The following is a 24,850-nucleotide window of genomic DNA, read 5'->3' as shown; positions in this document are numbered from 1 at the left end:
GAAGACAATCCAACAAGATAGTTGCCAAGAAGACAAAATAATTTCAAAAACAGAAAGCAGACTGTAGCAAATGACATGATGAAAAATCAGGGAAGGTAAAGGGCTAAAATGACATGGAAAAGGGATTTATGTTCTTTCTCCTTTGCTACATTGATAAATTACTAAGTATGCAACATTTTAACATAAATAAAAAGATTCTTTATTTTAAAAATCTACCATTTACTGAGCACTTAATATGTGTGTCAGACTCTGATGTAAGTTTTATATAAATTATCCCATTTCATACTTAAAGGCACCAAAGGAAGTGAGTTCTGTTTTCATCTTCACTTTACAGATGATGAAACTAAAAGAAGAGAAATTAAACAATCTGCCCTACATTATACAATGTAATGCAACAGACCTAACTACAGACATGGAAAGAAAATTACAGAATGATACATATATGGCTTTCATTTTAAATATATATGAGCTAAACAATATATCCATTAACATATAGGATTAACTGAATAAACACATACCACATGGTTAACAGTGGTTGTCTCAGTGAAAGAATATTTTAAAAAAGACTAACTTTCAACAATGTACATTTCTCTGTATATATATATATGTTTTAAGATATGCCTGAATTATCTTTGTAATCAGAGATTTTTTTCTTTTTAAGTAAATAACTGAAAAAGAGCAATTCCTGTGGAAAAGAAGCATCAGAAGCCAGGTTACAGTATACTGGGAATGAGAAGGAAGGACAGAATAAATATAAACTACTTTTCTCAAGAAGTTTAGCTAGGAAGAGAAGGAATACTATACAGGTCCTACTGAGAAGAACTTTTTTCTGTTTGTCTGGTTTTCTTTTAATGGAATCTTTGAACATATTTATAGGATAAAGGGAAGAAGGGGACAAAGGTCCAAGAGAGAGGAAGAGGTTATAGATATTACATGAGGAGTGCAGAGAATGAGATTCCAAAGATAAAAAGATCAAGAGCACAACAGAAGCTGTTAATATTTATTTGAGACAGTGACTTTCACACAATTGAAAATATATTTTTCTATAAAGTTAGGAATTTTTGCAGTAAGTATGTATTACTTTGGTAATCCAAACAAAGAGGGAGGGTTTTTCTTTTTAATTTCCATACATTTTACTGGGATAAAATTATATATGCATTCTATTCCAACTCAAGATCCCCATATTTTTCACATCTGAAGAAACAGAAGGGGGAGGGTTTAAGAGCATATGAGAAGATATCAATGCTCTAATACTGAAGATAGTAAGAGATGCAGATATGGATATATAACAATCAAAATTATTTAAATGAGTTACTGAAAATGCCTTATAATCAAAACTCGTAAGTTAAGACTAATCGGGGATGCCTTCTTGCAGCACATAAATCTATAACCACTGTGGCATACTTAAGCTTTAACAGAGATTTTTATTTTCTTAGTAACTATAACATTTTGCCAAGTTTTCTCCTAGATTAACAGCTTGGCATAATATGGTAGTTGTTTCACTTTTCTCATAACATTTCATTGTATTTCACTTCCATTTCAAAGTTATTGATTTAGGGGTATGCCCTTCAGTTCTAGAACTGGCAACTACCATTTAAACACTGCGATAAGATTGTCAGAGATATAAACATAAAAATATAAAAATTACATAATAGTGAATGTAAAATAACAGCATAGTAGTCATCAAAATCACTTGCAGAAACATTTAATGTACAACTCACTTAGTACACAGACCTGTCAGTTTTGGTCTTGGTGAAATTTTTCAATTACAGGGTCTTTGCATAAGGGTTGTGCATTATTTCAAATTTTGTACATTTTATTTTCTTTGTAATACACCACTTAAAAACTGGAATTAAATGAGACAGCACTGTAAATCTGGTGGTACAGAGAGGGAGTTCAAACTAGTGTCTCTGGGATGTATTATCTGAGAGATAGAGACATTCTGTTAGAGAAATAAACATTAGGGAGAAGGATGAAAACCTTGAGAACACTGATAAAGCAAACAGGAAAAGGAACTGACCACCAATATAAAGGACTGTCAACTGGAATTCAAAACTGTGAAAAATTATGAAGCTGTGCTATAAAATTTGGTCAGCTGTCTTCTAAAGTCCATAGTAAGAACTGAAGTGGAGGTCTGCATTAGGGATATAGAATTTTAAGATAGATGGTACCAAAAGTACTGAATTTGAATATGGACTGATAATAGCACTGTGTAGATAATAGCATTGTATCAATTTTAAATTTTCTCAGTCTGATAATTGTATATTAGACGTTTTTAGAAATGTTCATATAAAATAAAATAAATTTTTTAAGGAAAATATCCTCGTTCATAGGAGATACGTGCTGAAGCATTTAAGGGTAAAAGATCACGATGTCTGCAATTTGCTCTCAAATGGGTCAGCAGAATAAAATTAAAAAGTGTGTGTGTGTATGTGTACAGAAAGCAAGCAAATGTGACAAAATGGCAATTTTACTATTCTTGTAAGTTTTCTGTAGATAAACATTTTTTTCAAAGTAACAAATTTTTTACAAGAGAGAAATTGAAAAAAGGTCCAAAATAACAGTAAAATATAAGTCCTATAAAAAGAGTACAAAGTGCTATAGGCATTCAGAAGGGATTCGTTTCAGAGAAAAGATGAGTGAAGACCTTACATGGAAGGTTTCTGAGCTGGGCCATGCAGGATAGGTAAAGTACAGACATTCCAGTTGGAATATATATACCAAACCATTTTCAGCAGCCACTGTTGCAGAGAGGGATTTCACTTTCTTATGTTAAATATCTCCTTTTTTTTTTTCTACAAACTTGCCTGTTATGTTTCTATCTCTATTAAAATTACTAGCTCTTTCTCTTATTTTATTAACTTTATTGTGGCATTTTCATTTGTCTAGTAAATCCAATTACCAAGAAAGTTATTAAATAAAGTTAAGACAAACATATGCCTTTGAAGCCTGAAGTTTTGAGTTCTAATCTCAGATTTTCTACATGATAATAATGTAAGTTTGGGCAGTCACAACATCCCTGAACTACAGTTCACTGAATTCTAAAGTTAGTATCAGCTCCAAGTACTAAAGACCAAAATCTGGCTTACCTCATATATACTAGGAGACTATACCAAGAATCCATGGTCCTATAACATCTCAAAATAAAATAATGTGTGTGGAGGTGCCCTTTAAAACTATGCAATTTGAAAATAATAAAATTATTTTTATAATCCTTTCCTACGGAACATGTGAACATTTTTTAAGAAAGGAAGAACATAATGTATCAGTTTTAAAAATTAATACCATAAGCCATTATTCCTGGCTGATTCTAGTTCTGGGGCAGTGAAACTTCAAAATGAACTTGGGAAATCTGTGCCAGCATGCAAGGACATGCTGAAAGACTAATGAGCTCATGTCAAAAGGACATGAGGGATCTCTTCAAGAGATCCCCCAAATTTCGAGCAATCTGAGTATCCAAAGAATAATAACTGAAATGGATTGTAAACACTAAATAAATAAAATCCTTCAGTCCACAGTGACAGTTTTTTTTAAAGAGCAAGAAAAATGGGGGAAACTTATCAGTCACTTTTGCAGGGGATCATTGGGCAAACAGAAAATATAAGCTTTACCCTATCTTTTTAGGAGAAACAAAGTTTCATCCCTAGCTGATGGAGATAAGTACTTTTTACAGAAGAATACCAACTAATAAAGACAAATGGAATGATAAAATTAGAAGGGAAAATCAATATTTTGAAACCTCTAAAGGAATAAGTGATTCAGGCAAGGATCATTAAAGGGTGAATCAGGTAAATATTCACTCAATACAATGTGCTAAAGTACTACCCCTACAGATACTTAATAACTACAAAGAGAAAAACATAACTATAGAAGGAGGACTTGGAAGTCACCACCTTTAAGTAATCATACTTATCATCACAAGCACAACAACTTGATATTGTGTGCTTCCTGCTGCGATGCAGCAACATGAAGTGCCACATATCACTATGAAGTCTGCTTACCAAAAATGAGTCTAATCAACCTTGACATCTAACTTCCTGTTATCAGAAATATAAGACTTAGTGGAATGACTTAAACAACATGAACAGACCACTAAACAAATACACAATTTGTGTAATACACAATACACAAATAAAAACAAATACACAATGTCTATAAGACAACTGGCATGGTCTCTACAAAAAGTCAGCCATTTAAAGAGGGGAAAAAAAAGATGGGGAGCCCATTCCTCTAGATTGTGAGAGAGTAAAGACAATGAACCAGATTTGGTATGTGCCCTCCCGACTCATTCCAATGCCTGCCCCCAGATCTTCACATTTGCTTTCCACCCTGAGCAGCCCTAACAACACCTTGTGCCTCTGGCCTGCTGTCCACATCTCATCCTCTCACCTCCTCACCTGGGGCTTTCCTGCAAACCACAAAACCAAATACCATATGCCCTGCACCCACAAATCCACAACCCTGAAGTGCAGGGGAATTCTTGCTCACTAGAAGCCAGTAGATAAATTCTTGCCCTTTCCCTCCTTGGATGCAGTATATATGGCTTTTCATGGATGCAATACCCAGGGTCCAGCAATCAGTCACACTTAGTGGCAGGAAGCATCCCTGTATTAGTTTTTCCTTATTTCCAGCTTATTCAATTTTTCCCTCACTTGCGCTCCCTAGCAGTGAATGAACTCCCTAAATAAAGTATATAATAGCACATTAGCCCTCTGCCTCAAGTTCTGTTAATAGGGAAATCCAGATAATAGCAGAGACTTAACGTTCAAATGCAGTACATGAATTTTAACTGGATTCTGACTTTTTAAAAGTCCTAAAAGATAGATCAGAAACGACTGTAAATATGGATTGGAGAGAAAATTTAATAATTATTAACTTTCTTAGGTGTGATAATAGTTCTAAGGTTACACAGGAGAATGTCTGACTATTCTTACTCATAGGAGATATGTGCTGAAGTTTTTACAGTTTAAGTGCATGATGTCTGCTCCTGATTTTCAAATAGTTTCCCCAAATACACATATAGAGAAAAGGCAAATACTATAAAATATTAGTAACTGTTGACTCTATATGGATGTTTGTTGGTCTATTCTTTCAATTTTACTGTACTTGGAAATGTTTTATGATAAAAAGAAAAAAATATAATCACCTTTAGCCTATTACTTAACTATAATATGGAAAGAACCACAGTTCTCACTTCATTCGAAAAACACTTACTGAACAACTACTATGTGCAAGTACTAATATATTTCAGTAAATAAGACAGTCCCTAACTTCAGGTACTTACACTCAGGTAGAGAGACTAAAATACACACAAAATAATGTACACTCGAGCATTTAATTACGACAGTAATGAATACTATCAGGTAGAGGTAGAAAGTGCTATAATAGGAGCTCTGGCAATCTGAGAGGTAAAGGAAGCCTTCTATCAGGAAGTGACCCTGTAGTGATCCTTGACTCTCTTGTAGTGATCTCTGACTCTTACAACTCATTTCCAAACTGTCCTCAAATCCTTGAGATCTACACTCAAAATATCTCATAATTCAGCCGTTTAGCACCTCCATTATCACACTTTGGTTCAAGCCTATATCCATCCTTACCTGGATTACTGAAACAGATTCCTAACAGGTCTCCTGCTTCTACCCTTACTACAGTGTATTTTCAACAAAATAGCCTGAATTATCCTTTTAAAGGTTAGGTTAAATGATGTCACCCCTCTGCTCCAAAACTGCAAAAGCTTCACATGATCGGCCCGTCTTACCCTCTGACCTCATCTCCCATTATTCTCTCCCTTTCTCACTCTGCTCTAGCCATACTGGCCATCTTGCTATTTCTCATATATTCTAGCCTTCTTCTTGCCTTAGTCTTTGCAGTGGTTATCCCCCAAATAGCTGCATCAACTTCCAATTCTTTGTACAAGTATCACTTCAACAAGGCTCATCATAAATACCCTACTTAAAACTGCAAAGCACACCCCCCATCTGGCATCCCTGCTCCCCTTAATCTGCTCTACCTTTTTTCCTCTCACATCACTTATCACCTTCTAACACACTAGATAAATGCATGATATACAATAGGTGCTCAGTATTTGACATTTAAAATAAAATGCTAAAAATGATCAGGAGTTGGCAAAAGAGGAAATAAGAATCTTCTCGCAGAGGGAACATTATGTGGGGACCCTGAGCTAAGAGGAACCAGTGACCAAAGAAGGAAGGCGCTCTAAAAGATGAGTGGAGAAACAGGCAGTGGCCAAATAACTCAGGATTTCTGAGTCTCATGAGCGATTTCCTATTTCATTCTGAGAGGAATGGAAAACCAATGAAAGGTAATAACATAATTTGCATTTTATAAAGATAATCTTGGAAGCAAACTCGCCATAAATTCAAAAGGGGAAAGTGTGAATGCAGACAGGCCAAGAATCTAGGCAAAAAATCAGGGTGGTTTAGACTAGAGTGGCAAGAATGGAGACACACTGGAATGCTGATTCATGTGAAATTTTTCAAATTGCAGCACAAATTAGATGTAAACGTGAAAAGCAAAATAAAAGCTTCTGACAAATAATATAGTAGAGTATCTTTATCACCTAGGAGTTGGAAAACAGTAGGCACAAAAAGCATTAACCATAAATTGGACTATATTAAATTTAAGAAATCTTGATCATTAAAAGACTTCACTAAGAAAAGCATGCTTCAGAGTGGGAGAAGATATACATTACACATATACCTGACAAAAGAATCATATCCAGATAGAGACCTCCTACAAATCAATAAGATAGAAGACGTAAAGCAACAAAAAAAGTGTTAAAAACTTGGACACTTCAAAAAGATAGCAAAATGAACAATAAACATATGAAAAGATGTTTGTTAATTGTTAATCTTGTTAATGATAAGGAAAGTACAAATACAACAATATGAAGTACCAGTACACACCTACTGGAATGGTTGAAATTATTAATAAAAAGACTGACAATAACAAGTGTTGACAATTATGCGAAACAAATGAAACTTGCACATACTGGTGGTAATTATAAAAACAGGCATAATCACTCTGCAAAACAGTTTCCATTATGTTCTAAAACTAAATGTATCATTTTCATAATTGGGTATATACCCAACAGAAATGCATACACAGGTGCCCAAAAAACATACACACTCAGTTCTTCTACAATGTTGTTCTGAAAATGCAAATTTGTTCCAACACAACTGATATATTAGGAAACAGTATGAACAAAGCACATATTCATGTTTGCTTATGCTCAATCTTGTCTATGAGAAACACTAGGTAATGGCAGAAAACTGAACCCAGAAGAAATGAGCCACATAGGAATACATAAAATGCACATATTTCAGGCTTTAGTTTGAGTGTTACGAGTCACACTCATCCATATCTGGTGTTATAACTTTTCATCTGCTTTCAGATAACTCTCCCTGCCAGCACTTCACAGTAACTCACAAGTTGCAACCCGAACACACACTCGCATAGCAAACAAGATTTTTTCAAGGTAAAATGTCATATTTATTGTAATATTATGCATTTCTTAGTCACTTAACATGTGTGAAACTGTGCTGCCATTTTTATTAGCTTCTTACCTTTTTTAAATGTGGCACTCAGCAAGTTTTAAGTTTCGAGTCCCCTATTTTCTCAAGACATAAGCCCTGTGGTTTTTACTGCACACCTTTGCATAGTATGATGATTTTTTAAGAACTTAAACATTATGCTATGGCAGAAATAACTGTAAAAGAATATTCAAAGCAGCACTAACCCAAAACTGGAAACAAGTCAAATATCCACCATCAACAGAATGCATAAATATAGTGTGGTGTATCATACAATGGAATATTATACAGCAGTAATAATGAAAAAAACTTCAAATCATGGAAGAAATTCACAAATGTAAGAAAAAAGCTAGACACAAGAAGCTAGAGTACATACTGTATGAATGTGTTAATATAGTTTTAAAAGAGCAAAAAACACCAACACAATGGTGTTAGAAATCAGGATGGTCCTTTGAGGAAAAGGGATTAGGTAGTGAATAGGAAAGGTACAACGGAGATTTTGGGGGTACTGGTATATATATTTTTTTAACTGAGATTTAATGGACATACCATAAAATTCACCAAATTTTAAAGTGTACAATTCAGTGGTTTTTAGTATATTCACAGTTGTGCAACGATCATCACTATCTAATTCCAGAATCTGTTAGCAGTCATTTCATTTGTTTCCCCTGGCCTGATGTATTCACAATGCAGTAATTCATCAAGCTGTACATTTATAATTTGTGGAACTTTATATATGAATATTACAAAAAACTTCAATAAATTTTTTAAAGTTAGTATTTAGAGGACTTCAGATTAAACCTGGCAGGCTGAATATACACTTCAACTCTACTGTCTCCTAACTCTACTTAAATTAAATCAGATGGATTACTTTAAAGCATTAAATACAAGGTCAAAGGGGAAAAGAGATATCCTCCCTATACCACTGAGTCAGATAATTTCCCTCCCATAAAGATGAACTCAGAAGGAGTTCCATCAGTCCCCATCTGATACAGGAGACCTAGAGATAGCAGGGACAACTGAAAACAAGAGTACATTACTGAAAGTGGGTATTCTTCTTAACCTACCTAAATTAATACTTTCTTTTTTCACAGAACCATACTATACCTTCTGATCTGCAACCTGCTTTCAATCATTTAATAACATATAGTAGATATAGAGACTATATTTTTATGCCTGCTGTTTTATATTACATTAAGTGGCTGTATGATATTATGTTTATCCAGTTTCTTACTGATAATTATTCAGATTGTTTTGGTTTTTATTATTACAAATAATACTGCAATGAGCAGGCATATATTTTTAAATATATATTAATAATTTTTGAGAGTACATCTGTGACATATACTGGATCAAAGGATATGAATATATACTGTCAGGCTGTCTTTCAAAACTGCTGCACCACTGTATTCTCCTACCAACAGAATAAGAGTTTCTGCTTCCTCACATTTAATTAATCTTTGACATTCAAGTTAGTTAAAAATATTCTCACTGTCAATTTAATTTGCATTTTTTAAAGTTACATTGAACATATCTTCATAGGCTTATTGGCCCATTTGTATTTCTTTTTCTCCAAACTGCCCATTCATGTCCTTTGGTCACTTCCCTATTAAATTTGGCTTTTTTCTTCTTATTGATCGGTAGAGGTTTCTTGAGTTAAAAGGGTTAGAAATTAGCTCCTTTTCATAAATGTGACAAAATTTTTTCCCAGTGTAACATTTCTTATTTTTTCATTGTATCTTTTAAGATACAGAAATTCTATAATCAAAGTTCAAACAATCAAACTTTGTAAAAATCCACAAAGAAATTCTACAGTCAGTATTCTTAACCTTTTCTTTGAATTCTTCAAGGTTTTCTTTGCTGTGCTTAGAAAAGCTTTCCCTCTATCCAAAAAAGACTGAAAAGTTTATTTTTATGGTTTCTTTTTTTTTTTAACCTTTTGATCCATTTGAAACGTACTGTATCATCAGGAATACGATTGCCACAGACTAAATGTATGTGTCCCCCTCCAAATTCACAGGTTGAAATTCTAACCCCCAACGTGACAGTATTGGAGTGGCCAAAAAGTTCCTTCGGTTTTAAGTAAAAATAAAAGACATATTTTTCATTTTCACCAAGAATTTTATTGAACAATGTACTCACTGTTTTGTTCCACTACCTTCTGCCATTTTTCAGGCAACTTAATAATTCCATCTTCCCAAAACTTTTTATCTTTTTGAGCAAAGAACTCTTCCAGGTGCCTTTTACAGTCTTCCAGGGAACTGAAATTTTTTCCATTAAGAGAATTTTGTGAAGACCGAAATAAATGGAAATCCGAAGGTGCAATGCCTGGTGAATACGGCAGATGAATCAGAACCTCCCAGCCAAGCTGTAACAGTTTTTGCCTGGTCATCAAAGAAACATGCGGTCTTGCATCACCCTGATGGAAGATTATGCGTTTTCTGTTGACTAATTCCAGAAGCTATTTGGTGAGTGCTGCTTTCAGTTGGTCTAATTGGGAGCAGTACTTGTTGGAATTGAACGTTTGGTTTTCCGCAAGGAGCTCATAATAGAGGACTCCCTTCCAATCCCACCATATACACAACATCACCTCCTATGCATGAAGACCTGCCTTTGGTGTGGTTGGTGGTGGTTCATTTTGCTTGCCCCACCATCTCTTCCGTTCCACATTATTGTACAGTATCCACTTTTCATTGCCCGTCACAATTTGTTTTAAAAACGGAACATTTCGTTACGTTTAAATAGAGAATCACATGCAGGAACACTGTTAAGAAGGCTTTTTTCACTTAACTTACGTGCCCAAGCTGTAACAGTTTTTGCCTGGTCATCAAAGAAACATGCGGTCTTGCATCACCCTGATGGAAGATTATGCGTTTTCTGTTGACTAATTCCAGAAGCTATTTGGTGAGTGCTGCTTTCAGTTGGTCTAATTGGGAGCAGTACTTGTTGGAATTGAACGTTTGGTTTTCCGCAAGGAGCTCATAATAGAGGACTCCCTTCCAATCCCACCATATACACAACATCACCTCCTATGCATGAAGACCTGCCTTTGGTGTGGTTGGTGGTGGTTCATTTTGCTTGCCCCACCATCTCTTCCGTTCCACATTATTGTACAGTATCCACTTTTCATTGCCCGTCACAATTTGTTTTAAAAACGGAACATTTCGTTACGTTTAAATAGAGAATCACATGCAGGAACACTGTTAAGAAGGCTTTTTTCACTTAACTTACGTGCAACCCAAACATCAAAGCGATGAACATAACCAAGCTGGTGCAAATGATTTTCAACGCTTGATTTGGATATTTTGAGCATGTCAGCTATCTCCCACGTGGTATAATGTTGATTGTTCTCAATGTCTCAATTTGATGGCTATCTACTTCAACTAGTCTACCCAACTGTGGAGAACTGTCCAGTGAGAAATCTCTAGCACAGAACTTTGCAAACCACTTTTGACACATTCAATTAGTCACAGCACCGTCTCCATACACTGCACAAATATTTTTTTGCGTTTCAGTTGTGTTTTTATCTTTCTTGAAATAATAAAGCATAATATGCCAAAAATGTTACTTTTTTCTTCCATCTTCAATATTGAAACGGCTACACAAAAATTCACCAATTCTGGTAAGTTTTTTTTTTAATGTACGCTGATATGACAGCTGTCACAATACAATCTAACAAAATTTTTTCAAATGAAGTTAAAGATAACTAAGCATTAATAGAGCCATCTTACAGAAAAAACCGAGTGAACTTTTTGGCCAACCCAATATTAGGAAATGGGGCCTTTGGGAGGTGATTAGGTCTTGAGAGTGGAGATTTTGTGAACGGCATTAATGCCCTTATAAAAGAGACCCCAGAAAGCTTCCTCCCACCTTCTTCAATGATAAGGACATAGCAAGAAGATGGCCATCAATGAACCAGGAAGTGAGATCTCACTAGACAGTGAATCTATTAGTGACCTGATCTTACACTTCCCAGCCTCTAGAACTGTGAGGAATAAATCTGTGTTGTTTAAAAGCCACTTAGTCTATGGTATTGTTATAGCAGCCCCAAAGAACTAAGATAGAATAGTGCATACTTCTTTGCTGGAATTTCTCCTTAAATCAAACAATTTCTCCTACTCTTCCATTTTGCTTCCTTTCATATATTCATAATCTCTAAAAGTAATTGTTCTTATTTTAGAATAGATTTGTTTTTATAAAAATGACACATGCTCATACTTTTAAAAAGTAACAGAAAAGTACTAAAAAAAAAAAAATCCCCATTACCCACAATCATTAATATTAAGCAAACAGGGCTTCCCTGGTGGCGCAGTGGTTGCGCGTCCGCCTGCCGATGCAGGGGAACCGGGTTCGCGCCCCGGTCTGGGAGGATCCCACATGCCGCGGAGCGGCTGGGCCCGTGAGCCATGGCCGCTGAGCCTGCGCGTCCGGAGCCTGTGCTCCGCAACGGGAGAGGCCGCAGCAGAGGGAGGCCCTCATACCACAAAAAAAAAAAAAAAAGAAAAAAAAAAATATTAAGCAAACATATGCAAACATCTCACTAGACATATGTTCAAAGTAAAAAAAAGACATACCAAAACCAAAAAAAGTTATAACTAAATGGAATACTAATTATGTCACTTTAAAAATAAATGGTATTAATTTTCATTTTACTACATCAGAAGAAATAGAAGAAACACAGTCACAAGGCCACATATTAACTGACAAATGGGAATCTGGAAAGAGTTGGACCAGTTACCAACTGTTAAAAAAAAAAAAAAAAGGCAAGAAAGAAAAGTGGATAGATGCTTTAGAAGACAAAGATTTTTACTCTAAGAGAATAAGAGAGGCAAGCCCTGGTAGAAATTGATCAATCTCAAATAATTTTTGCAAAAATAACTCTCTTTAAGATAGTCCTGCAGGGCTTCCCTGGTGGCGCAGTGGTTGCGAGTCCACCTGCTAATGCAGGGGATGCGGGTTCGTGCCCCGGTCCGGGAGGATCCCACATGCCGCGGAGCGGTTGGGCCCGTGAGCCATGGCCGCTGGGCCTGCGAGTCTGGAGCCTGTGCTCCGTGAGGGGAGAGGCCACAGCGGTGAGAGGTCCGCATACCGCACCAAAAAAAAAAAAAGATAGTCCTACAAAAGTGAACATAAAGTGAAAGACACAAGATCATGTTGCATGCAATTTTGTCAGAAAAAGATTATCTTACTTTTTAATCCAAAAATTAGTGCACAGTGTAATAATAATCTAATTTTTTTGTACACGACAAAGTATTTTCATGATTTTAATTTTTTTCAAGTTATAGTCCAATAAAAACTTTTTCTGCATTTGTTTTGAGTCAGTGGATTCTCTTCAACTGTAAAACACTTGAGGTGAATTAAATTATCCAACTCTCTTTTCAGTCCCAAACACTGTGCCCCTAAGAATTTAAAGTAGGAATTGAAATGAGAGATCAAGTTAAAGGTCACTTAGCCAAGTTTTCTGTCCAAATGAAGCATAAATGAATGGGTAATAGGGGAACATAATTTCCTTCTTTCCCTCAAAAGAAATCAAATCTCCAAATATTCCAAGCTTTTTTTTTAAGTCTTATGACTGTCATCCACCAGTGTGTTTCAAAACTATTTGCATTTTCAGACTAACATCTTCAGGGTATCCTGTCCTCTCTGAAAAACAGTACTTCCCTTTAACTGACCTTAGCTCACAGATTTTTCTCTTTTTAAAAATCTAGGACTTGATGAATATATCCCCATGTTCCCCTTACTAAGTCCACCCATGAACGGGTATAGATTTCAAACATTACTACAGCATCTTCCATGCACCAAGACCTAAACAACATTTTGTAACCATACTCCCTTCTCCTCCACATTCCTAATTAATAAGATCTGATATTTCACTCTGAAAGGACTTATTCTCCTCTTAATTTTAGATACCTTTATTATGTCCATAATATACCTTTCAGGACATGCAGAAACCAGCAATGCAAAAAGCATTCTAGGTACCAGTGCCTCATAATTTTATAAAAGTTGAAATGTTTCCAATACCATTCTTAATGGAATTCAATGCAGAGTTGATCTTTCAGACTGAAATCTATACGGAAATTAACTTGCAGCTTGCAGAACTGTCCACTTATTTAACCTTAATGAACATTTACTGGTTACACTGAGCAGGCCATTATCTAAACAATCACCTATAAAAACAGACAAATCAACTTCAAGAACTGTATGCTTTATAATCATAGTTGAGCATCATAAATCAGACAATAGAAAAATAATTAAGTTATTAAATAAGAAGCCAATTCTCTTAAAATTTAACATGTTCCTTAAAATTTTTTAACCTAGGACCACAATAAATGTGAAATAGAAACTGTATTACTGATTAACATTTTAAAAATCTATCTGAAATGGACTAAGTGCAAATGATATATCAATTAAAGGGAATGGAAACTGAAACTAAGAGAAAATGATGACGAAAATAAGAGAAGAGAAAAATAAAGATACATAGGCAATACAACACTACATTCTCTAACCAAAGAAAAAAATACAAGGACACACTATAAAGAGAACTGTGAAATGGGTATTAAGATGCCTAAAATCCAAAGGTAAACTTGCCCAAATTAGCCGAATAAGCTGGGTCAAGCCATTCATTTTCTTCTGGATCTCAGTTTCCTCATCTTTAAGATGAAGGGGAGGGATAAGATGTTCTCTGATTCTTCCTGCTCTAAAATTCTATAGTTCTATATTATTTAATATAAGAGAAAACTGAGAATTTGTTTCATTACCAAAGGGCTGTCTGGTTGGTGCCTACCACTACTTTTCCCTGATTCAATTTTCCAGGCACTTCTCCAGCAGTAAGATACTAGAATCAAAGTCAGTCAGACAACAACCACCTTAAAATGACTAATGTTCCTCAGACAGAATCCTCATTACAAAATGCTTCATATCTCTGTTATGTCATATCTACCAGCAACAGTAGATCACAACAAAAAAAGAACATTACTAAAACAGTTATGAAAACGCAAAGAAATGAGTTTTAGCTACAAAAAAAATAGAGAAACCAATGCTGTCCTTAAGACTTCTTATCAGTCTCTAGTGAGACTTAACAATGCAACCCTTCAAGCCAATAAACAGAGAATCCTTGGGAAAAATGTAGCAACTGCTTTCTGAGAAAAAAATACCAGCGCAAAACCATCTTTTCAAAGTAGTTTCCATCTAATTATTGCATAGATGGAGCCCCACTAAGGTCTACCATGCAAAGTAATTTTTAATATAGTAATGTACTTTAAGTAATATTAATAAGCCTGAAGCATTGATAATACTAAGTAAGACTAAAGTAATACTTTAATAGTCAAGTATTTCAGACCTTGAACCATTCACAACATTTTAAGACAGGGGTACCAGAAATTCTGAGCTTTTCCTTTCAAACGTATTTTTAATCCCATCCTTTTTATTCTATTATAAATGATACTTCCACAAAATATCTATTTTAATAAAATGAGAAAACTTAGTAGCCCCAATTAATTATCACTGAAAAATAGCTTAAGGAAAAGTTTTTTTATCTTACCTCTACACTAGGGCTAAGGCTACTTGGTAGTGTTTCTGAAGTCACAGTAGTGCTTGGAAGGCTGGAAATTTCCCAAGTATTCACAGGCTGTATTGGTTCAGACTGCTTTGAACGATCTATACATTTTGGATTATCCAGTAAGGTCACTTCATAAAATTCTTGAATATCTAGATGTGAGGAAAGGAAAAGAAAAATTCAAAAGTATTTATATTTTCTAATTAAACTATGCATTGCTGAAACAACATAACTCAAAAGCAAAATTTTTACTCTAGATTAGTAAAATAAATCCAATCTTATAATGTACTTATACAGTGACTATTTTCTCATTTTATTATGTCACAGTCATATCAGAACCTGCAGGACACAGTGTAAAAGTCATAGCCTTTTTATACTTTGAAGTCAGTGCTGAGTTCAAATCCCTATTCCATCATCAATTAGCTACATGTATAGGCAAGTTACTTAATCTCTGATAACTTGCCTCTTATCATTGTGAATTGCTTCAAGTATTCAGTGCAATACATGTAAAGTGCACACTTGGCTCCTAACAGACAGTAGTTAATACCATTACTGTGAATTCTGCAGACATCACACTCGGCTCCTAACAGACAGTAGTTAATACCATTACTGTGAATTCTGCAGACATAAGTCATCACTGATATTTTATATTTTTGTATCACCAGTATCCAGGCTGGGAATGTAAACCCGTCAAGTGGTTTCAACTGCCCTTGTAACCAAAGTAAAACAAAAGAAGAATAATACATTAAAATAAAATCAAAGAACTAGGAAGTTTTTTTAGATAGCCTCGAATTTGAATATTTGAAATAGTTAAGTTAAAAAATATTTTGTTATTTTAGAAATAATCAGTTAAAAGTATGACAAAACTCTAAAAGAAATGATAAATGTACTTATAGCAACACAGGATAATTTGGAAGATCAAGTTACTCTGCTATCAGCTGGAATTATTAACACTGGTTATTCATGCTGCTCAGAAGCTCTGAGTGGTAGTTATATCATGTTTAAATACACCACTACTAGTTTTTTATTCACCTCCTGGTATAATTTTGAGTTGATTTTTTTTAAAGGAGGGAAATTATTATTTAACAGTAAAGATGGGGTATTATCTTGTATAGAATCAAATAAAATAACTGTAATATTTAGAAAAAAATAACTTTTATTTCTTTTCTCAATATGATGAAAAGATTAGTATCTCCCTTAAAAAACAACATCAGAAGATACTAGAGACAAAGTAACTCCCTTTTTAGTTTCGATAACGAGTGGAATTGTAGAACTTTCTAGATAAAGGGCTAATAAAAACTAAGGTCTGACAGTGAGAGTAAAATCGAACTACTTCACAGGATGTTAATACTGCTGCAGAAAATTGTACGTGAAAGCATTTTATAAACCATGAATCACTATATAAAACTGTTCACATAACCATCATGCAAAAAATTAAAAACTCAAATTCAGAGCATTAGCTACAAATGGTTCTTACCAAACAAAAATTGTTTAATCTGAACCTAAGTCAAGTCTTTAGAACCAACTTCTAGTTCAGAGGGAATAAAGGGGACAGAGGACAATCAACAAAACTGATTCAGAGGGAGACATTCTACAAGACAACTGGCCTGGTATCTTTAGAAAGCAATGTCACAAAAGGGAAAATAAATTGAAAGTAAGAATTTCTGTATAAAGGAAACAAAAAAGACACACCAACTAACTGCAATGTCAGAGCCTTAACTGGTGGGTGGGTGTGGGTGTGGGTGTGTGTGTGTGTGTGTGTGTGTGTTTGGGGAAGGCTGGGGAGGGGGGATGAACTATAAAAGACACTGTGACAAGAATAGGGAAACTTAAATACAGACTATTTTCCAAAAAATATTAGGGGAAAAAAATTTTTTCTAGAAGATATATATGTGTGTGAGAATATGTATATATTTATGTAGCAGGACATGTATTTCTATATATGTAAGAGGTATATTTTTTATATATGTAGGAGATAAATATTTGTAGATCTATCTACCTACCTGTCTATAGAGATCTCTTACCCCCTCAAAACAAACAAACAAAAAACAGAGCTCCTAGTACAGTATTATGCCCCCCCAAGAGCACTAAATGAGTGTTGGTCAATTGGTTAGTTACCAGTCTCAATATAAATAGCCCACACCACTACATAAAATTTTTATTATATTATCCAATACTGTAAGTCAAGTTTCAAATCTTAAATTTCTATGACCTTTCATTCTAAAATTAACTAGCAGAAATACTGATATATTGTCCTTTAATAACATCTCTTAAAATTTTAGGCCAGTGCTGTCCAAAATAACTATCTGCAGTGATAAATTTTCTATAGCTATACTGTCCAATATGGTAGGCACTAGCTATATATATGGCTCTTGAGCATTTAAAATGTGACTAGTGTGACTGAGGAACTGAATTTATAATTTTATTTAGGTTTAATTAATTTAGGTACCCACATATGGCTAATGGCTATGGTAGAGGACAACAGAGATCTAGACTAATATAATTCAGAGTAACACTTTGCTATCTCTATGGTCAAGGAATAAAGTGTTCCCTACACTTTATTATTATTATTCAAAAGTTCACTTGAAACTTGCTACTATCAATTGAAATACCTCATTTCTAGGTCTTACATTAATCTATCAAACAGTCCTTTCTAATTTGCTGTATCTGAGCTCCTATGGACTAGAGAACCAAATATCCACATTATTAACTATATCACATTTAAGAAAAAACAAGCTGAGTAAACATCCACTAGGATGGTTATTATCAACAAAACAGTAAATAACAAGTGTCGATAAGGATATGGAGAAATTAAACCTTCATGCATTGCTGGTAGGAATATAAAATGATGCAGCCACTGTGGAAAACAGTATGGTGGTTTCTCAAAATATTAAAACACAGACTCACCATTTGATCCAGCAATTCCACTTCTGAGTATATTCCCAAAAGAACTGAAACTAAGGATTCAAATAGGTATTTTATATACCCATATTCATAGCAGCATTATTCACAATATCCAAAAGGTGAAAACAACCCAAATGTTCATCAACAGATGAATGGTTAATAAACAAAATGTGGTATATACAAACAATGTAATATTATTCAGCCTCTAAAAGCAATGAAATTCTGATACAATCTACAACATGGATGGATGAATCTTGAAGACATGATGCTAAGTGGAGTAAACCAAACACAAAAAGACAAATATTGTATGATTCCACTTATATGAGGTACCTAGAATAGTCATATTCAGAGAGACAGAAAGAGAAGTTATTCCCAGGGACTGGGATAAGGAGAGAATGGGGAGTTACTGTTTAATGGGTAAAGAAATTCAATATGAGATGGTGAAAAAGTTCCAGAGATGAATAGTGGTGATAGCCACTGAACGTGAATGTACTTAATGCCACTGAACTGCACACTTATTTTAAAAATGGTAAATTTTATGCTATATATATTTTATCACAATTTTTAAAATGAGCTGAATTGAGAGTCTAGGGGAGTTTAAATGAGTAAAGTGCATGGGATACAATATGTGGGTTTTATAATATTTTAGCTATTTAGATATCTGTTTCTTACTAGGGTCAGGATAACTGATATTGCCAGATAAGACCCAACTTAAAAAGAGATTAGTTACCATACTTGGCTAACTAAAACCATAAGCAAAAGTACTGAAATATTTGTTAACATATGTACAGTGTGGTGACATTTCTGATGACAGCCTGTAGTTATTATCACTTTCCTTAAAAAAATGTATTTATATACACACACACACCCATCTTTAATCTTGACCCATATTCCATCTCGACTAACATTCCAAAGTTTATACACTTTATTTCATTTGTCCACCACATTTCTTCATCTTTAGGGTGTCCTGAGACAATGGAGGTGAGCAACATAATAACACTCCTTCAGAAACTATTTCTCAATTACAATTCCTTCAGTTGTATCAGTGACGCTTTTTCAAAGGTGCACCCAATCAAAAAAGGCACCCTCTGGAAAAACTGCACACACAGCTTGAGCTTTTCTTAGTAGTCCCAAGTATTAATATTTTATATTTCCCATGCAGTCCCTGTTCTTTATATTTAATCAACATTTTATATGTCAGAAGAGTATTATAACTGATCATAACTATAAAGATTTAGAAAAAAAGGTTAGATTATCATTATGACAATATTAGCATTTCTACAAAGTAACATTCTAGAATTCAAAATATTATCTTCTACTTTTTCTTTAGAGTTTTCTAAACTCAGGAGTATAACATGGAGTACCATAAGATATCTAGTCTAAAGTAAAACAGAAGTTACTCCACAAACATAAGACAAAAACAAACATGGTAAATTCTAGTATAATCCCAATCTCTCCTGTTTCCTAAAAGTCTATTCAACATGCCAATGTCTGAAAATCCAAGTTATTCTCAAAAGACCAACTTCATGAAAATAAAGAATTAAATTAATGAGCTTACTCTGAACACTTAAGACATTCAGCCAATAAATATTAATGGAGGGCTTCCCTGGTGGCGCAGTGGTTAAGAATCCACCTGCCAATGCAGGGGACATGGGTTCGAGCCCTGGTCCGGGAAGATCCCACATGCCGCGGAGCAGCTAAGCCCGTGTGCCACAACTACTGAGCCTGCACTCTAGGGCCCACGAACCACTACTGAGCCCGTGTGCCACAACTACTGAAGCCCGCATACCTAGAGCCTGTGGCTCTGCAACAAGAGAAGCCACCGCAATGAAAAGCCTGCGCACCACAACGAAGAGTAGCCCCCGCTCGCTGCCAACTAGAGAAAAGCCCACGAGCAGCAACAAAGACCCAACGCAGCCAAAAATAAATTAATTAATTTTTAAAAATATATATTAATGGAGTGAATACCTTCCGGAAGAGAAATAAGAGAATTAAAATATGAGATACAACCATAATGTCTTCAGGAGATTGAGATAACTGAGGAAAAAAATTATACAACACCTAAAGTTTTCCAATTTAAAGTACCTAAAAAGGCAGAATTCTATAAAAGTTTGATAGCTATATTTTAAATCATAGTAAATCAAAGTGTAAAGAAAATGAGAGAATGAAGTAGTAGTTAAAATGGTTGCCATTAAATAGACAAGAGTGATCCCATACTCATTCAAAAATACATACAGCTAGGGGCTTCCCTGGTGGCGCAGTGGTTGAGAGTCCGCCTGCCGATGCAGGGGACACGGGTTCGTGCCCCGGTCCGGGAAGATCCCACATGCCGCGGAGCGGCTGGGCCCATGAGCCATGGCGGCTGAGCCTGCGTGTCTGGAGCCTGTGCTCCGCCAACAGGAGAGGCCACAACAGTGAGAGGCCTGCGTACTGCAAAAAACAACAGCAACAAAAAAACAAACAAACAAACAAAAAAATACATACAGCTCACCCAGATATATACCAGACATATAATTTAAATGTCTGATACATTTTTATCACCCTGAAAAAAATTATTTACTTTGAAAATAATGATGCACTAAAAGCAAGAAGAGAAAACAAGAAAATGCAGGAATGTTAAAACATGCGTTAGAGGGAAACTATCCTTTAGTTGACTCCCAGTTGAAAATATTAATTTTGTCGAGCCTACAGATCAGTATTATCACAGTCTATTCCTCATTTTCCATTTATAGTCTGCAAGTGCTTTCACTGTTTTGGACTAAATTGGGTCCCCACAAGTGCAGTTCCTGAACAAAGATCTACATTATAAGGTCACAAAGCTATAACACATACAATAGAAAAATTCTCAAAAATTAAACTTAACACAACTAATTAGTCCAACACAACTGAGGAGAATCATTCCTATCTATTACAAAAAATTTTTTATTTGGAAATCTCTAAGATTACATGTATTTCATAAGTCTCCAAATCTAAGTAAAAATTTCTTTATTATTTTCTTGCTAAAATTCAAAGTTTGCAAACACTAGGAGTATGGGAAGTACAGAATTCCAGAAATTCCCTCAAAGGAAGTTGAGAAAAAGTTTTCTAGCTTTTAGTTATAACTTACATCATCCTAAACAGAGAAACTCACAAACCATAAAACATTTCTCAAACTAAAGAAATAAGGCAGTACTAACTCAGGATCAGAATAGGAAGTCTAAACACAGGCTCAAGAATGTGTAATAATTTAATATAATACGGGTAATATCTCTAATCTATGAGTAATATTTTAGTTAATGGAAAAAATATTAAGAAAAGACCTTAACAGACACCTCAGCAGAGAAAATATACAGAGAGCCAATAAGCATATGAAAAGATGCTCCACCATATATCATCAGGGAAATGCACATTAAAACAAAAAGATACCACTACACATCTATTAGAAAGGCCAAAATACAGAGCACTGACAACAACAAATGCTGGCAAAAATATGAAACAATGGGAACTCTCATTCACTGCTGGTGGGGATGCAAAATGATACAGCCACTTTGGAAAGCTATTTAGTGGTTTCTTACAAAACTAAACATACTCTTATCATACAATCCAGCAATCATGTTCCTCAGTATTTACCCAAATGAGTTGAAAACGTATGTCCACACAATAACCTGCACACAGATGTTTACAGCAGCTTTATTCATAACTGCCAAAAGTTGGAAGCAACCCAGATATTCTTCGATAGGTGAATGAATAAAACTGCAGGACATCCAGACAACAGAATATTATTCACACTAAAAAACAAAAATTAAACAATAAACAAAAACTATGAAGCCGTAAAAATATGTGGAGGAATCTTAAATGCATATTACTAAGTGAAAGAGGCCAACATGAAAAGGCTACATGCTGTGTGATTCCAACTATATGACATTCTGGAAAAGGCAGAACTATGGAGACAGTAAAAAGATTAGTGACTGCCAGGGGCTGGAGGTAGAAGAGACATGAATAGGCAGAGTACAAAGGATTTTTAGGGCAGTGAAACTACTCTGTGTAGTGTGGTGGATATATACAAATATAAATCTATAACAGCAGACATATGTCATGATACATTTGTCCAAACCTATAGAATGTACAACCCCAAGAGTGAATACTAAGGTAAAACTATAGACTTTCGGTGATAATGATGTGCTCATGTAGGTTCATCAATTGTGACAAATGCACCAATCTGGTGGGAGATGCTCAAAATAAGACAGTCTATGTATGTGTGGGAACAGGGGGTATATGGGAAATCTCTGTACCTTCCTCTCAATTTTGCTGTGAATCTGTAACTGCTCTAAAAAATAAAGTCTTTAAAAACTTAAATTGAAACAGATATGAGCTATCAAGTCATGAAAAGACATGGAGAAACCTTAAATGCATATTGCTAAGTGAAAGAAACAACCTGAAAAGGCCACACACTTGTGATTCCAACTATATAACATTCTGGAAAAGGCAAAACTACAGAGACAATAAAAAGATCACTGGTTGCCAGGGAATCAGGAGGAGGGAGAAAGAGATGAACAGGTGGAGCAAGAGACAGCAGAAAGATCAGTGGTTGCCAGCGGTTTGCGGGTAGGGAGGGAAGGGATGAATATGTGGAACACAGATTTTTAGGGGAGTTTAACTATTCTGTATGATACTGTAATAGTGGATACATTTGTCAAAGCAACAAATGTGTGTGTCAAATTTATTGATGTATAATGCAAAGAGTGAACCCTACTGTAAACTATGGACTTTAGTTAATAACAATATATTAATACTGGCTTATCAACTGTTAACAAATATACCACACTAATGAAGACGTCAATAAGAGGAGAAACGGGAGTGTGGGGTAGTAAGGATACGGGAACTCTCTGCTTTCCACCCAATTTTCTGTAAACCTGAAACTGCTGAAAAAGTTAAAAGTCTAATAATTTTTTTTAATGTTTAAAGGAGCATAATAATGAATTTATATTACAAAAACAAGCAATCTCATACTATATTTCAAAATAATTTCCAAATGTATTAAGGATTTAAATGTTAAAAAAAGAAGCCATGACAGAATTTGAATATAGATTTTTTATAATCTCAGGGATAGGAAAGGCTTTCTAAGCATAATACCAGGTAAAAGCACTATAAAATTGATAAATCTAACCATATATAAATATAATCTGTTTTTTAATTAAATTTTAAAAACAAATGACAAACAATGGAAGCTATTTGCAACTTGCAAGGCAGACAGAATTGGTATCTCTAATGTAGATTTTATACCTCTAAGAAAAAAATGAAAAAAAAAAGTGAGGATTAAAATATTTGACAAATTGAATCTAGTTTCCTCATATTTTTCTACCTATAACACTTATATAAATGGTGATTATTGATATTAGTGTTTCATTTTTATGTATTTTATTAATTTGTTTTTGTTATTAAACTTGTAAAAAAAACAAACAAAAAGTGGTTGGAGGGGCAAATGACATGAACAAATAATTCACAGAAAAATAAAACAACGATGTAAGAAAATTCTTACATCGTTGGCTATTTATTTATTCAAAGAAATACATAAAACATCAAAATGACTGAAGGTGTATTCCACATATCAGAATAGAAAATATTAAAAAGATAGATACGGGGCTTCCCTGGTGGCGCAGTGGTTGCGCGTCCGCCTGCTGATGCAGGGGAACCGGGTTCGCGCCCCGGTCTGGGAGGATCCCACATGCCGCGGAGCGGCTGGGCCCGTGAGCCATGGCCGCTGAGCCTGCGCGTCCGGAGCAGGCCACAACAGAGGGAGGCCCGCATACCACAAAAAAAAAAAAAAAGAAAAAAGATAGATAATACTCCGTAGTGCTTAAGGTATTGTAAATTAGTCATTCTTCCACATAATATCTAAAAAACTAAATTGATATAACATTTCTGACAGTAATATTTAAAATTACATCAAAAGCCTTTTTAAATTGCACATCCCCTTTTACTAAGCAATTCAATTCTAGGAACTTACCCAAAGGATATAATCAAGGATGCAGAACAAAGAGGCATATACAAATGCAATGTTGTTTATAATTCAGAAAAATTACATACCTAAATACTCTTAGGAAATCATTAATAAAACTACAATAAATCTATACAGTGAAATACAGTATTTAAATGTTACAAATCCACTGATACGTAAAGGTACATAATGATAAATCTTGAGGGATAAAAATAGTTAAAATGTATAGCACAGAGAAGTCACACTGTATACACTTAAGCAAATTCAACCATAGCACCTCTTTCCACCAAAAAAAGGGCAATTCTACCTATCAGTCCACCTAGTAAGTAAATGTCAGCAAATAAAAAATGAGAAGGGAAGAGACTGTTCCCTCAGGTATCTCCATTTTCATAGCATCTCTCTATATCTCACTGTGCTGAATGTGATTCTAGAATTACATTCTTTTAATACAAGAGGTCGCTTAAACACAAGCCAACTACTTGATCTGTTGATCAACTGAAGAAACAATGATTTCGGGACTTCCCTGGTGGTCCAGTGGTTAAGAATTCACCTTCCCTTGCAGGGGACATGGGATGGATCCCTTGTCGGGGAGCTAAGATCCCACATGCGGCGGGTCAACTAAGCCCGCGCACCACCATTACCGAGCCCATGCGCCTCAACTAGACAGAAGCCCGCACACCGCAAACGAAAGATCACGCTTCCCGCAATGAAGACCCGACGGCTGCCAAAATAAGATTTTTCTTGGCTGAAATCAATCATTTCTTTCCACTACAGGGAAAAACAACTGTATTGTAGTTAATGAGAGACAGTGTTAAACTCCTGAAGGATTTTTAAGGATAATTTTAATTTGATATTTTTCAC

General features: G+C 34.9%; 1 protein-coding gene across 1 annotated transcript in view; it reads right to left on the bottom strand.

The window, feature by feature from the left end:
• Positions 1-24,850, bottom strand: part of DLG1 (discs large MAGUK scaffold protein 1) — a 298,658-nt gene that overhangs the window by 264,551 nt on the left and 9,257 nt on the right. The window contains exon 4 of the mRNA XM_024124264.3: positions 15,094-15,260. Coding sequence (XP_023980032.1) covers positions 15,094-15,260 — 167 coding nt within the window. The remainder of the gene's footprint in view (positions 1-15,093; positions 15,261-24,850) is intronic.

Source organism: Physeter macrocephalus, chromosome 1 (assembly GCF_002837175.3).
Source record: "Physeter macrocephalus isolate SW-GA chromosome 1, ASM283717v5, whole genome shotgun sequence".
Classification (NCBI taxonomy): Eukaryota; Metazoa; Chordata; class Mammalia; order Artiodactyla; family Physeteridae; genus Physeter; species Physeter macrocephalus.
This window is presented reverse-complemented; position numbering and strand designations above follow the sequence as displayed.